This window comes from Phalaenopsis equestris, unplaced genomic scaffold, assembly GCF_001263595.1.
Source record: "Phalaenopsis equestris unplaced genomic scaffold, ASM126359v1 Scaffold000190, whole genome shotgun sequence".
NCBI classification, from domain to species: domain Eukaryota; kingdom Viridiplantae; phylum Streptophyta; class Magnoliopsida; order Asparagales; family Orchidaceae; genus Phalaenopsis; species Phalaenopsis equestris.
The window spans coordinates 419,627-434,448 of NW_018164632.1; the positions used below are offsets into that span (position 1 = coordinate 419,627).

General features: G+C 31.8%; 1 protein-coding gene across 1 annotated transcript; it reads left to right on the forward strand.

Moving 5' to 3' along the window:
• The first annotated feature begins 8,694 nt into the window (after nt 1-8,694).
• LOC110022434 (protein NRT1/ PTR FAMILY 4.4-like) lies at nt 8,695-13,507 on the forward strand. Its single transcript, XM_020721375.1, is given in 6 exon segments — nt 8,695-8,932; nt 9,064-9,281; nt 10,267-10,707; nt 12,091-12,209; nt 12,410-12,955; nt 12,957-13,507. Coding segments are annotated over 6 exon segments (1,698 nt in total). The 5' UTR covers nt 8,695-8,844; the 3' UTR covers nt 13,243-13,507.
• The last annotated feature ends 1,315 nt before the right edge of the window (nt 13,508-14,822 follow it).

Sequence of the window (14,822 nt, forward strand, 5' to 3'; positions counted from 1 at the left end):
TATATATATATATATATATTCGTTTTTACAAAACCTCATAAGGAATTTTATTACTCCTCAAAAATGGTTTCAAAAAAGGATTTAAATCGTGTAACCCAAATACCAAATAACTCCACACAATAAAATAAGAATCTACTAGATCAACTTCCTTAAAAATATACAACTCACACCTAAAAACCCATAAAGAACACATGAAGCCAAAAAAATAAAAGAGTAGCTAGCCAAAAACCTGAGATAAGGTACCTACAATAGGTCACCCAACAACAGTCTATGTAGTATAGTCAGAGTAGATGAGTCCGCCGAAGCTTTTTCCATATGAGCACCAAGTTTAGCCAACAAGTATGCTGAGGAATTCCCCTTCCTTGGAGTAAGGCTCTAGATAACCTTCATACCTTCAACTTAATTAAAAATTCATCTCTACAAGGGAGGTTAATTAAAAATTCATCTACATAATAATAATAGAACTATCAGATTCAAATTGAAACTTGTTCCATCTGAATATTACAGTTTTCTTGGCTGCAAGGAAAATAGCCCACAGTTTTGCTTCCTCAGGAGAGTGAGCTTACACATGGGAGGCCAAAAATCATTTACATTCACCCAATGTGTTTCTAAACACCCTACCTGCACTAACACAGCCCTAAGTCCATCTAACATCCAAATTCACTTTAATCCACGTAGTAGGAAGCTTCCTCCACACAACCTGTTGTATTTTCATTTTCACTTGCCCTATCTTATGAACTATATATTCAGAAAAAATTCTCATACCAGGAAAAAAAAGAAGCACATTAATCACCATACTTAACTATTTTAAAAATGTAAGTTGCTACCTTAGCAACCACCCCCGTGGCCAAAAGAACCTCTCCATGATGCTTAACTGAATTTCTACCCATCCAAAGAAACCAACAAATGATATAAAGCAAGAAATTAAAGAAGTGTTTAAATTTCCTCCCCCAGTGAGAAAAGCAATCCCTCAGATTCTTACCACCAGGACCAGCTATATCCATACTTAAATCATTGAATGAAATATTCCACACTGGTAATGCAAAATGTCTCTTGAAAAATAACTTGTCAGTAGATTCCTCCTTACATTTTCATAAAATGAGTTGTGAAGGAATTTTTAAACCTTTTAATTTAAGTATATCATCAAGTGGCAAGAGTTAATGGTAAAATCTCTATAAAAAAGGATATGAAAGATGATAATGATTTATTTCATATGCTCTTCTCCCAATCTACAGACCTCCTTCAATAGATATTATAATATAATGATTTAGGTAAGGAATTAACCTTAGTGAACGTTTAAACCATTCAAACCTTCTTTCTAACATCTACTAGAATTTTGGAAATGGCCTTAACATACCTCTTTCCCACCATATCATCAAGTAAATCCAAATTCCATTAATTATTACTCCACCAATTTACTACCTTATCATCACCCATATTCTCCTTATCGTAAAAAGAAAGATCCTCCAAGCACCAGCAATCATGCCGAAAAGATACCTGCCCATTTTCAATATCCCAAGTGATGAATTTTTCAGCCCCATTTATAGCTTTAATTAGGCTCTCTAGACTTTAGAATCACCAACATTATATGAAGAAAACATAGGATGTTTCTCCTTGTAGTACTTATGATACATAATATTTGACCAAAGAGAATTACTAGCTCTAAATTTGAGTCATAGCTTCGCAAAACTAATCTATGCACAATGTTGAAACTCCTGAAATCCCAAACCTCTAGCTGAAGTTGGTTTACACTTTTTTTGTTCAAACAACCCAATGTCTCCTATTATTCCCCCCTAACCACAAAAAAACTTATTAAAACATAGTTCAAGAGTTTATTGAGTGCCTTTCTCATTTTAAGGACTTGAAGTGTGTAAAGAGGGATGGAGTTGCGCACACTTCTGAGGAGGGTGATTCTACCCCCATATGATAGGAAGGAGTTTTCCAATCCAAAATTCATGCCTTAATATTATCCACCCCCCCCCCCCCCCCCCACTCCCACTCGCTGTCGTCACCAAGGGTTTGAGGCTCAAGAAATTTAAGTAAATTCAATCCAAGATATTTAATATAAAGTTTAGCAATAGCAAATCCTGTTAAATTTTTAATCCAGCTGACTAAGAATTTCTTCACCAACTTGCTTAGAAAAACATGGCATTTTTATTTATTGAATAGCATTCATGAAATATCCTGGAAGTTAGATAGGAGTTTGGAAATTCACAGAATTTCTAGAAATATTAGTCAAAAAAATAACAGCATCAACATAAGTTAAACAACTGATCACTATTTTGGCCATGTGGTGGAGCTGCGTGTAAGGATGAGAGAGTTGTAGATAGTTAATCATATGAGTGAAGTATTCAAATGCAATAATAAATAAAGTATGAGATAAAGGATCTCCCTGTTTAATGTGTCTTGAATAACAGAATCATTCATAAGATTTACCATTAACCAACACAAGAATATTGGTTGCAATGGAACCATCTGGTAATTAACTGGCGGCATTATGCTTTAAACCCTCTCCCCTGAAGCGCCAATATGTTGAAATTCTAGTTAATTGTATCGTAGGCTTTCTTGAGATCAAGTTTCACAATCATGTTCCTACTTCTATATTTTTTATCAAGTTTTTGTATGAGTTCTTGAGCAAGAAGTATATTATCAGTGATAGCTCTCCCATTTTGTATTGGTTGATTAATTAGCAGATATAATTCCATCCAATAAGGGTTGTATTCTTGCCACCATAATCATACTTATGCTCTTAAAGATGATAGATGTCAAACAAATTTGTCTGAAATGATCCCAAGTGGATCTGAAGTTATTCTTTGGTATAAGTACTATATTGGATTAATAAATGTAAATATAAGAGTCATCACCCCTAAAAGAACTTTAAATGACAACAATTACATCCTTCCTAATCACCTTCTAGCAGGTTTATAAAAATAAGTAGAGAAACCATCTGGGTCAGCCGCCCAATTATCCTTTATGGTATTTAAAGCACTTAATATTTCCTCTTCCAAAGGCACCCAAGTTAAGTTTAGGTTCCTAAAAGTTTCCCTCTGTCCTTCCAATGAATCACATCGATAAGTTAACAAGTCTCACTACCATTAAAGAGCTTTTTGAAGAAACTCATAACACTGCTTCCAATGTCCTCTTGATTGGAAATCCATTCCCGTAATTCATTTTAAATTTTTTGTATTGTATTATAACTTCTTCTACTTTTAACGCAAGCATGAAAGTATTTTAAATTCATATCATCCTCTTTAAAGTGAACTTCCCTTGACTTCTGTCTAAGAAGATCCTCCTCTCATTTAATTGTATAAATCAAATTTTGGTGAACTAGAACCAACTCATTATAGTGAATATCATTTTCCTCCTCCATATTTTTTAGCCTTTGCACTTCATCTTTTGTCTTTCTAACATTTACATTAACATTCCAATTCCAGAGTTTTAGACACATTTATTTGAAAATGCCACAGAATGTACCATATATGAATGTGTGTATATGTTAAATGTGTACGTTATGTATGTAAGTGACCTAAGGAAAACCCCTTGAATGATTCATATTTTACTTTAATATCTAGGTTATTTATTGTGATATTGCTTTTCATTTCATTAATGTGAAATTAATGTACATGTAAATTCAAGAAATTAGTAAGATCTCTGTGATGTTGATAAACTACATGATTTGCATGTGAAAGTGTGTTTACATGTTTTTCCTTCCATGTTAGAATGTTTACAAGTTTATTTACTATTTTTCTCATAATAAATAGAATAATGGAAAATGTTCATTTGATGGATGAGAGATATAAGAGAACAATTGAAACTACTTTGTGTTGAGTGAGATGAAAGGAAGCCTGACAAATAAGTTTAAAATTATAAATAATTTACATATTTTTATATATTATAAATTAAATTTCCTTAAAAAGAATTTTTTTAAAATTTTCATTAAAATAAAATCTCTTTTACTTCAAGTAAAAAGTCACCTAAGGTTTAAAAGCTCATGAAAAACTTTCTACTTCAATTAAAAATGCTAAAAAAATTAAAAGTCTTTTCAAATTAATAAAATCATTAAATTTTTTTTCTACATCAGTTAAAAGTACTCTAAAATAAACACCACTTTTAAATTAAATCAAAATATTAAGAAAGAAACTTTTATACTTCAACTTAATGAGTTGTAATCTCTTAAATTCTTAGAAAAACTCAAGAAAAAGGATTTCAATCTTTTTCAGGATACTTTTTTTAAGATTCTCTTTTTAAGACGATTTTTTTAGAAAACTCTTTCAAAAAGAAAGTTCCAATTTTAAAACTTTGAGTCTTCTTTTGGAAAAGTTCTTATAAGAACTTATCGTCTTAGAAAGTCTATTCCTTAAAAACATAAAAGAATTTAATCTCAAAAAAAAAAAATCTTTTCAAATAATTATAGTTTAAATTCTTTTAAAGAATCTTATGAAAATACTTGAAAAGAATTCTCTTTAAAGAATTTCTTCTTTCAATTACTTTCTTTATGAAAGATTAAAAGATCAATCAAAACCAATTAAATCTTCCAAAACAACTTATCTTTTCTTTAAAAAATTAAGTTCATTTTTTAAAGATAATTTACTTTTGAGTTTTAGGAATCTAAAATAAAATATAAGCTTTTCAGACTTTTTTCACTTGCTTAGCCTAGACAAGACTTATATATTCACTTAGATTGAGTGACTAAATGAATGAATAAGTTTCTCCCTAAACACGTATAATTTCGTAGCCTCGGACTCCTGAGTATATAAGTTGTGGGTTACCTTAATTTAGATAATCTATAATGAAGCTAAACTTAAATTCCCAAATACTTTGAATGTTAAAATTATTTTTAGACATATTTGCATATTTTTGTTTGAAATTGAATACTTTTTATTACTTTAATGGGAATAAAAGTAAGTTTTATTATGATAATTTAAATTAAGAAGCTAAGCTACATTTGTTCAGAATACATCTCTCGACCATAAATAAGACTTGGGGAGGGAGAACAAAGTTTTAGGAAGAAAACCGAAATATAGAATAAAAAAATAATATTTAATTGACAATTTACCAAAACTTCACTTAGAATGTAAAAAATAACCAAATAGAACCTAGAAAACCATTGATTTGTCATCATGACTGACGATTTCTAGAAGAAAATAAATCATTATTAATAATCAAAACTCAAAACATTTAAAATTGATCAACTCTAACCTTTATAAACCACACCTCAGGATAGCTCCAAACTATGCCTTTAGGGTAACTAACACAAAAGAAAACCTAGGTCCAATACATACCTTAGATTAGTCCAGTCTAGAAGTCTTAGGTTAGTTCTAAGTTCCCCATAAAATTAAAATAAAGGACTAGGACATATAAAGTAAACTGATTTGCCCCATATTATTATGAGTATCCTAGAATGAAGTAGTCTATGCTACTAAATAAGATAGTCACAACCACTTTTATAGAAAGAAGGAATACCTTAAGTCATTACTATGATAATGAAGGAGAACTTCTATTATTCTAGTGGTTAATTGTCTGAGGTTAACAATGTATCCGGGATGATGGAATGTCATGCGCATCTTGACCGGTTTGTTACTCCAAAAATTAGGTTAGGCCATCTATAGTTTTCTGCATAGAGATATTTAGGTTAGGGCTTCACTTCCATCTAGAAATTTTGTCCTTTCTTACCCCATAGACTATGATATCTCTTAAATCAATTCATTTTAATCAAATCAAACCAAAAACAAAAGTTAATCAAACAAAACTCAAAAATCAATCAAACCAAACTCAATCCAATCCATCCCTTTTAAACTAAATTCAATTCCAACTCAATCAAATCCCAAATCAATCTGAGATTCTATCCAACCTAATCTAAACCTATTTCAATCCTAACCCAAATCTAGCCCAATCATATCTCAAATCTAATTCAACTTTGATTCAGAACTGTTCAAAATTCAACTCCAAATTCAATCCAATCAGGATCCAAAAAAGGTCCAATGTGATCGAATCCAATCCCATCCAAGTGATTTCTCAAACTTGATTCATTGATTCAAGCTCAAGATCATCACTATGATACTCAACTATTGGGCTCAACCCTAAAAGTAAATCATTTTGAAACTCAAGTAAAGTCAACCTATCCAATCTCATCCATTCCATCGAAGTCTTAAAATCCTATTATTCGATAAACATTTCATTAATGAATAAGAAAAATATAAGGCATAGCTTTAATCGAGTGTTTGCTCTAGAATAATTCTTCGATGTAATTAATTATGAGGGAACCCCCTTATAAAAATACTATACCTCATAATAAAAACAATAATATTTTACACCTGTAAACTAAGGGAAAAATTCTGGTTCCGCAAAATCATAAATCCCAAAAATTTTCCTCATCTGAACAATCGGATCCATTTTAAGGTAATATTTATATATTTCGAGATAATATGTTACTCTTTGATTTCTTATGAGATTATTTATATAGAAGTCTTTTGAGATAAATGGTGGATCCCCTCAATAAAAAAATTCAACCATTTGTTTTTACTTTTCAGCTTCCTCTCTCTCTCTCTCTCTCTCTCTCTCTCTCTCTCTCTCTCTCTCTCTCTCTCTCTCTCTCTCTCTCTCTCTCTCTCTCTCTCTCTCTCTCTCTCCCTCCTCATTTTTGCTCTATTCCTTGTGTTTAGTTCACAAACAATCTTAGATTTAACAATATAAAATATAATACTAAACCAACTATTACTAAACTTAATTCCCTTGATTAGTAATATATTATCAAAAAATTAAAATGTAAAACATCATTTGTTTGTTATAAAAGCGATCTATTAGAGGACTCTCTATCATCTGTAGCAATCGCCAAGCCACGACCAACATCATTCATAATATACCATCAAAGAACTGTGAGGTCAATTGATTCTCATTTTTTGTAAGGAGGATCAATATTCATCCGCTCAATTCCTATTTATTCACATATCTAACACCTAATATTTAATTTTTACAAGCATGCCACCTTGTTTATGCATGAAAAGATGTGCTTCACCTTTTATATGTAAGAAATGGTTGTATTATTTATGTGGTACGAATGATTTGAAAGGTATTAAGGTAAAACCTAAAATTTAGGTGTTATAGATATGCAAGTGTATTGGAATTGGGTGGTATGTATGTAAATGTCTTTTTTCTTTATCACTAAGGCCTTCTAATAAGCCTCAATAGACTATCTTCGCTGAATCAAAAATGGGCGAGTGAGGGAAGACATCTTAAAAGAAATATTTATATTTTTTTTCTCTCGCATTAATGCCGTATGTATCATGTTAGTATTCTTTCTTATATATATATATAAAGACACGAACCCATAAATGAGCTAATGCATATCACTCAATACCTATTTTTTTTAACATTAAACCATCCAATTTTTTTATATTTTGTTAAAAAATATTACTGTTTAAATATTTAAAAGGTCAAATGCACATTTGCATACATTATAATATGACATATCTTCCATATCTATGTATGTATATATATATATATATATATAGATGGTCAGGATAAACAAAGTGGGGCATTGGGTTTCTACGGGGGAGACCAAATTTCTTGTGGGATCCCCACTATGCACACTCAAAAGCACGGCAAAATCTGACCCTCCAATAGTGACCAGCACTATCCTTTGACCGTTTAGCCTACCCCAAAATCGACCCCCAGCCCTAACCACCAATTATTTTCTCCTCTAACGTCAAATGTCCCCACTAACTAACCAGGGCAAATGCTCATAAAATTACCAATTGTAATTAACATTAAGGACCTATTCTTCATCTGGCCCTCAATCCAACGCTCAGTTCCTACACTGTGGGATTCATACTCACACTTAATAATTATATATTTTATTAAGGAAATTTAACGTACATAATATACGATTCTTATGTATTTATATATGTATAACACCTAAATATTTATATTTATATATATAATATGACTTTGTCGACTTGAAATTTTGCATGAAGTTGTGCCTTCCACTTTTTAAAAGAATAAAAGAGATATTTTTCATATTATATTAAAAATTTGAGTGCTATGCTTATAAAAATGAAAACTTTGGTGTAAGTTATGTAAATACATAAGAATTGTGTGGTATGCATCGGCCCCTTCTAAATTACATTTCAAGAAAGGAAAAAGATATTGACCAAAGCCTCATGAAATACTTGATCGAAAGTAAAAGAAAGTTATCAGCAAATAAGAAAATAATTTTCAAAAACACTCACTCTTACTTTTACATGAATTATAATTTTTATAATTTTTGAAAGAATTTGATTCTCGAAGTACAAATCACACATATGAATATTAATTTGTAAACTAAATTAAAAAAAAAAACATTAGCACTCAAATTACTTGTGCCCTCGATTTTAGTGCCTTATTGTTTATATAGAGCAATCTTACTTATATAGTGCAAAATGCCAAAATAGTCTCCTACTATTTACATTCGGTCATTTTAATCCTAGACTTTACAGAAGGGTCCACAAAATTCCCGACTATTTTAAAATTGAGCTCTAATAATCTTTCATATTGACTATTTTAGTCATAAAGATTATAAAGTCTGGGACTAAAACGGCCTCATATAAATAATCGAGAAATAATTATCATTCTGATCTATTAGGGTCTCTAAATATAATTTTTCCAGTCTTATAGAAAATTTTGAAATTTTGGTTGTAAATCCCTGGGTAGAGATTTTACCCACCTCGCTCTCTCGCTCTCTCTACAGACTTGAGTCTGTGCTCCGCTTGTTCCTTCTATAAATAAGAGCACCCAGTTGAGCAGCGTTTAAACACAGCCCACCACGAAAGATATCCAGATTTCCAAAAGAAGCAGCTTTACTCAGCCATGGAAGCCGGGCTCTCTTTAGACTGGAAAGGCCACCCCTGCAAGCCAAATAAACATGGAGGCATGCGTGCTGCCGTATTTGTTCTAGGTCTTTTTCTCTCTTTCTCTTCCAATCCAATTCCTTTAAATTAAAGGAAAGATTTTAATGAAAATTTAACTTATGATCTTGTAGCAGTATTTCATTTGGGTATTTCTATTTTAATTTGGCTTTCTTTGTAGGCATTCAAGCATTTGAAATCATGGCTATAGCAGCTGTGGGAAATAATCTCATAACTTATGTCTTCGACGATATGCACTTCCCACTGTTCAAGGCAGCAAATATTGTCACAAACTTCATCGGCACAGTGTTCATCCTTTCTCTGCTTGGTGGTTTTCTATCTGATTCTTACTTGGGCAGCTTCTGGACCATGCTCATATTTGGATTTGTTGAACTTTCGGTGAGTTTTCTTTTTTTAAAAAAAAAAATTAAATCATGTATTTTTAAAAAGAGCATGGGTATTGTTTTCATGCCCATGAATTTAGTGCATTTTAAATAATTAATATTTAATATTGGCTCGGCCACCACCTTAACATATACAAGGTTTCTTTTCTAATTTGGAAGTTGAAAGTATGTTAATTTTACTTGCTGTTTTTGAGAGAAGCTCTCTTTTACTAAAATCATCCTAATTTTTTCTTATGCATTGAAATTTAATTAACACGCAAACCCTAAACGAAAATAAAGTATCCGCCTATTGAGAAACATTGTCTAGTTTTAATTTTCGCAGCCCAAAAACTTAGAAACTACATGCTTTCTCACAAAATTACTCTTATTTCAAAAGTTAATCCGTTGCAATATTTGACCCGACCAACACTTACCGGACGTTTAATAAGGTGGTCAAAGATTTTTTGTAATTTAATATAACTTTTGTTTCCCTCCGTGTTATCTGCATCTCCAATTGAAATGTTAAATGTAAAGCATAAGGTGGTTATTTTCAGGATATATTATAGAAATTAATATTGAAAATAAGGTGAGAAAATTTTTCTTCCCTTGGTCTAATGATGAATGTTTTTTGGGTTATTCTTCACTGACCATATTCATTCTTTTTTCCTCTGCAAATACCAAATGTAATAATGAATAGATTTTCATTTATGTCCAATATTAGGAAAAAAAAAAAGGAAACATGAAAAAGCTGCTATCCTTTTAATTTCTCTCTAACTAGAAAAAAAAAGAGGAAAGTACTCATACAATCTCACACTTCCAATCATGCAAAAAAAAAAAAAAATTATTTATTTCATTATTTTTCAATTTAATTGACTTTATTTTATTAACTTAATATTTATATTATCCACCCCTTAACTATAATAAAATTCAATTTTATGAAGAGTGCTCATCTCACTGAAGAATAAACTTCTTTTCTAAACATGTTCTGGTTTGTCTGTCAGGGCTTTATTCTACTCTGTGTGCAAGCACATCTTCCTCAATTGAGGCCACCCAAATGCAACATGATGTCAAAAGAGGATCATTGTATTGAAGCTGAAGGCTTTAAAGCTACAATATTCTTTGTAGCTCTTTACCTTGTGGCCTTAGGCAGTGGTTGCTTAAAGCCCAACATGATTTCTCATGGTGCTGATCAGTTCATGAAGGAAGATCCCAAACAATCAAAAAAGCTTTCGACTTACTTTAACTCGGCCTATTTCAGCTTCTGCGTTGGCGAGCTCTTCGCGCTCACCATTCTCGTTTGGGTTCAAACGAGGTCAGGGATGGACATCGGTTTCGCCATCTCGGCAGCGGCCATGGCATTGGGGCTCTTGAGCTTGATCTTCGGCATGATCTTTTATAGAAACAAGCCTCCTCAAGGCAGCATCTTTACTCCAATAGCAAGGGTACTATACTTAACCTAGTTTTGTATAGAATTATCTTGGGAAATTTACTTACATACCATACAACTCTGATGTATTTAGATATCTAACACTTGGATTGATATTTACATGATTTATAACATAATTAATAACATCTTGGTGTCATAAGTCTATGCATGAAAATGTGTTTTTCACTTTTAAAAAGATTGTGTCGGTGATCTTTTTGATCTAAATATGAAAACTAAAGTGTAAGATATATGTAAAAACATAAATATATTGGGTTGTGTATGTAAATGCCCAAATCATCCTATATTTGTTCTCATAAAATGGAAGGGTTGCTCATTCATTGAGGAATATTTAACATAGTTTTGTACATAGTTATCTTATGTTTATTCTCATTAAATGAGAGAGTTGTGTTAATTCTTTGAGGAAAAAAAATTGCATGCGTTATATATTCTGTTTTTCTCTATGATTTATGTTTAAATCAAAATTATGATATGTCAATTTTCTTAAAGGTAGAGCAGCTGAAAAGCACAATAACAATCCAACCAAACTAATTACTTTTAGTTAGTGGAACTTGTTATCATTTCTAATGTCAAGGGGTTATTATGATTGTAATTATTAGAATTCTTTTTTTGCCTGTGGATAGCTACAATTTTTCATTTTTTTGATTAAACTCATACTCCACATTAGTCTGAATGGCCATATTGATTATTCCTGCTACTACTACTTTAAGCCTAATCCACTTTCCATTTATATTAAACTAAAACTGTGTGCTGGTTACAGATTCAGTTTGTTCTGTTGTCTACTCTGTAGTTTATTTAAGGTTTTCTGCTAATTAGCCTATAGTTACAGAAAGCCTATCATTTCTGTCTGTAAAGATGAAGAATCATTTAGCTAATTATAAGTCCATATGAGAATCTTTTTAGTTTAAGGAAGTGTTAGTCTAATTACTTCGATGTAAATTTCTTTAATAAATCCTTTTTGTTATGGGTGATTAATCTAGTGCGGAGGACCGCATCTGCCTTTTACATCGTGCCTCCTGATAATGCATCTTTGGTGCAAAGTTTTAATTTAAACAACATTAATTACAAAGTAATATCTCATTATATATATGCTGGTTTCAGTTATTAATTAAATACACACCACCCTCACTCTTTTTAGTTTAAAAAATGTACTTTTCATGAATCAAAATTATTTATCATACAAAGAGTATATAATATTAGTCCACCAGCTCTTCATATATTAAACTACTCATATATATATATATATAAATGGTATCTTAAAAGCTTATGTATTAAAAATTTATTATTTTGTTAGTGCGGAAAGCAATGTTCTTGTAGTTTCTTGGTCTTCTAATCAATAATGGCAACTTTAACTAAAAAAAAAGACTCATTATTTCTGCAGGTTTTAGTGGCCGCTATTACCAAGCGAAAGCAAGTTTGCCCTTCCAATGGCACCAACCATTTAGCTGTCTCTGATCCTTCCTCAAATACTGGAAACCGTTTCCTCACTGAAAAATTCAGGTCGAGGCTCATCCCACTGCTTTTATTTTTTAATTTTATCATTTAGAATTCAATTTGATTGGACTTCTACATTGATTTCATATTTCAAAAACTTTTTTTTTTTTCTTAAATTCACAATTTAGTTTTTTCACACTGGGTTTTCTTAATCTTGTAAGAACTTGGCAACTTAAAGCTTTTAATTTGAGTGATTACTGTTACAGGTTCCTCAACAAAGCCTGCATCAGAGTTCAGGAAGGCGGCAAAGAAAGCTCATGGCGGCTCTGCACAGCTTCAGAAGTCGAACAAGTGAAGATAATCCTCTCTGTAATTCCAATCTTCGCTTGCACCATTGTCTTCAACACCATCTTAGCTCAACTCCAGACTTTCTCAGTTCAACAAGGCAGAGCAATGAATACTCACCTCACAAATTCCTTCAGCATTCCTCCTGCTTCTCTCCAAGCTATCCCCTACTTAATCCTCATAATCCTTGTCCCTCTCTACGAAATAGCCTTTGTCCCCTTCGCTCGCAGACTCACAGGCCATGAATCCGGCATCACTCCTCTGCAACGCATTGGCGTCGGCCTCTTCTCCGTCACTTTCTCAATGGTTTCTGCAGCTCTCGTGGAGAAGAAGAGAAGAGACGAGGCTTCATTGAAAGAAAGCGATCTCCTTTCCATCTTCTGGATCACACCACAGTTCCTAATTTTTGGGATTTCTGAAATGTTTACTGCTGTGGGACTCATTGAGTTCTTTTACAAGCAGTCTTTAGCAGGTCCTCACAGCGATGACTTACTGCTCTTACTCTTTTGGGTTTTATTTGAGCTCTGTGTTGGTTTCAATGGTGAATAGGATCACCAGTTCAGAATCTTATGGTGGTTGGCTTGGTGATAATGATCTTAATAAGGATAGACTGGACTTGTTCTATTGGGTTCTGGCGTGTCTCAGCCTGCTCAACTTCTTCAACTATCTGTTTTGGTCAAGATGGTTTGGGAACTATAATCCATCCCTAGATGATAATGTTGCTTCAAAGCATGTGGGAGGAGACAACATATAGTGCAATAATGAGACTTCATGGAAATATTTTTATTTTGTTTTGGATTTACAGTGTATTTAAGGTGGTAAGAAAGTATTAGGAAAGTATGAGAAAAATAGAATGTAGAGATGTAAAAACTCTCAAGTACAGATGTTGGAAGATTGGAGTGAAGTGAAGTGGAGTTCCTAGTTTGGGTGGGTGTCTCTTTGTCCTTTGTTGGGTTCTGAGAGATTTGGTGTAATGCTTAATTACCTTATAGAAATAGTGGTTAAAGGTGAGTTGGCCAAATAGCATTTAGAGAAATGGAATGTACAATGTATAATGCCATTACTCTTCCTTGCAATTTATGTTTTTTCTTTTATTTTATTCTATGTGAAGAAAGAAAAAATGAATATGATTACACGAAAACGTGTCTAGATTAACATTTGTGAACAATTTATGTTTAACTCATTAATTATTTTTTGTTTGGCTCGTTTGCTAATTAGCATGTTCTTTCTTATTTTTTAACATACACATACAACTAGATGTAATGGTCATTGAACTAAAATCTTATGATTAGAGGCAAAACATACAATTATTATGTGAAGTGGGCTACATCGATGAGATAATTTATTTCTTAACTAACATGTTGACTATAAACATAATATTTAGAGTTAATTCCTTAATAAACAAAACATAAATAAACTTTTTATTTATTTATATTTAGCTCATTATGATATATTTGTATGATAAAAATTAAAACATATTGTAGTTGTTATATATGGTGTACATAAGTGTTGTCTTTGAATGATAAGGTCTTGAGTATGAATTTCTTCTTCCTTTTATTTAGCTTAATGAAGATCTCTATCATGATTGACATGCTTTTTTGTGTTTTTTAAAATTAATGTATGTAATAATTCTAACAGATAAAAAGGTGGCATCTATATGGCGGACACTCGTAGGGTCCATGAGGACAATTGCCCCCCTTAAATTTAAAATTTTACGAGGGCAATTTAGGCTTTTACTCCTCCTGAAATATCAGTTTTGCACCACTTGAAATATCACTTTGTCATTCATTGCCCCAGCTCCTCTCAAATTAGATCGACGGAACAGTTTGCCCTCCTAAAAAAGTCTGATTTTGTCGTAGGCATTTACATACAAACCACCCAACTCTTATTTATTTACATATTTAATAGGTAAAGAATATTTTTTACAACCATAAACCCCAAATGTTTCATATCACAACAAATGTATCATTATTTTAACTTTTAAAAGTTAAATAGACCTTATCATGCATGGATAAGGTGGCCCATATACATGTAAAAATTGAAGTTTATATATATATATATATATATGTATATTATGTGTATGTGTGTATGTATGTATTATATGTATGTATGTATGTATTATATGTATGTATGTATGTATCTGTATAAGTATACATCTATATGTATGTGTATATGTATATGTATATGTCTATATGTACATGTGAATATGTATATGTGTATATATATAGATATAGATATAGATATATAAGTCGCGTGCTCAGACTAGTTGGTCGGGCATCTGCTTGTCAGTTGTAAGTCCCCTTTGGTTTGGAGTTTGATTCCCCCCCCACCCCC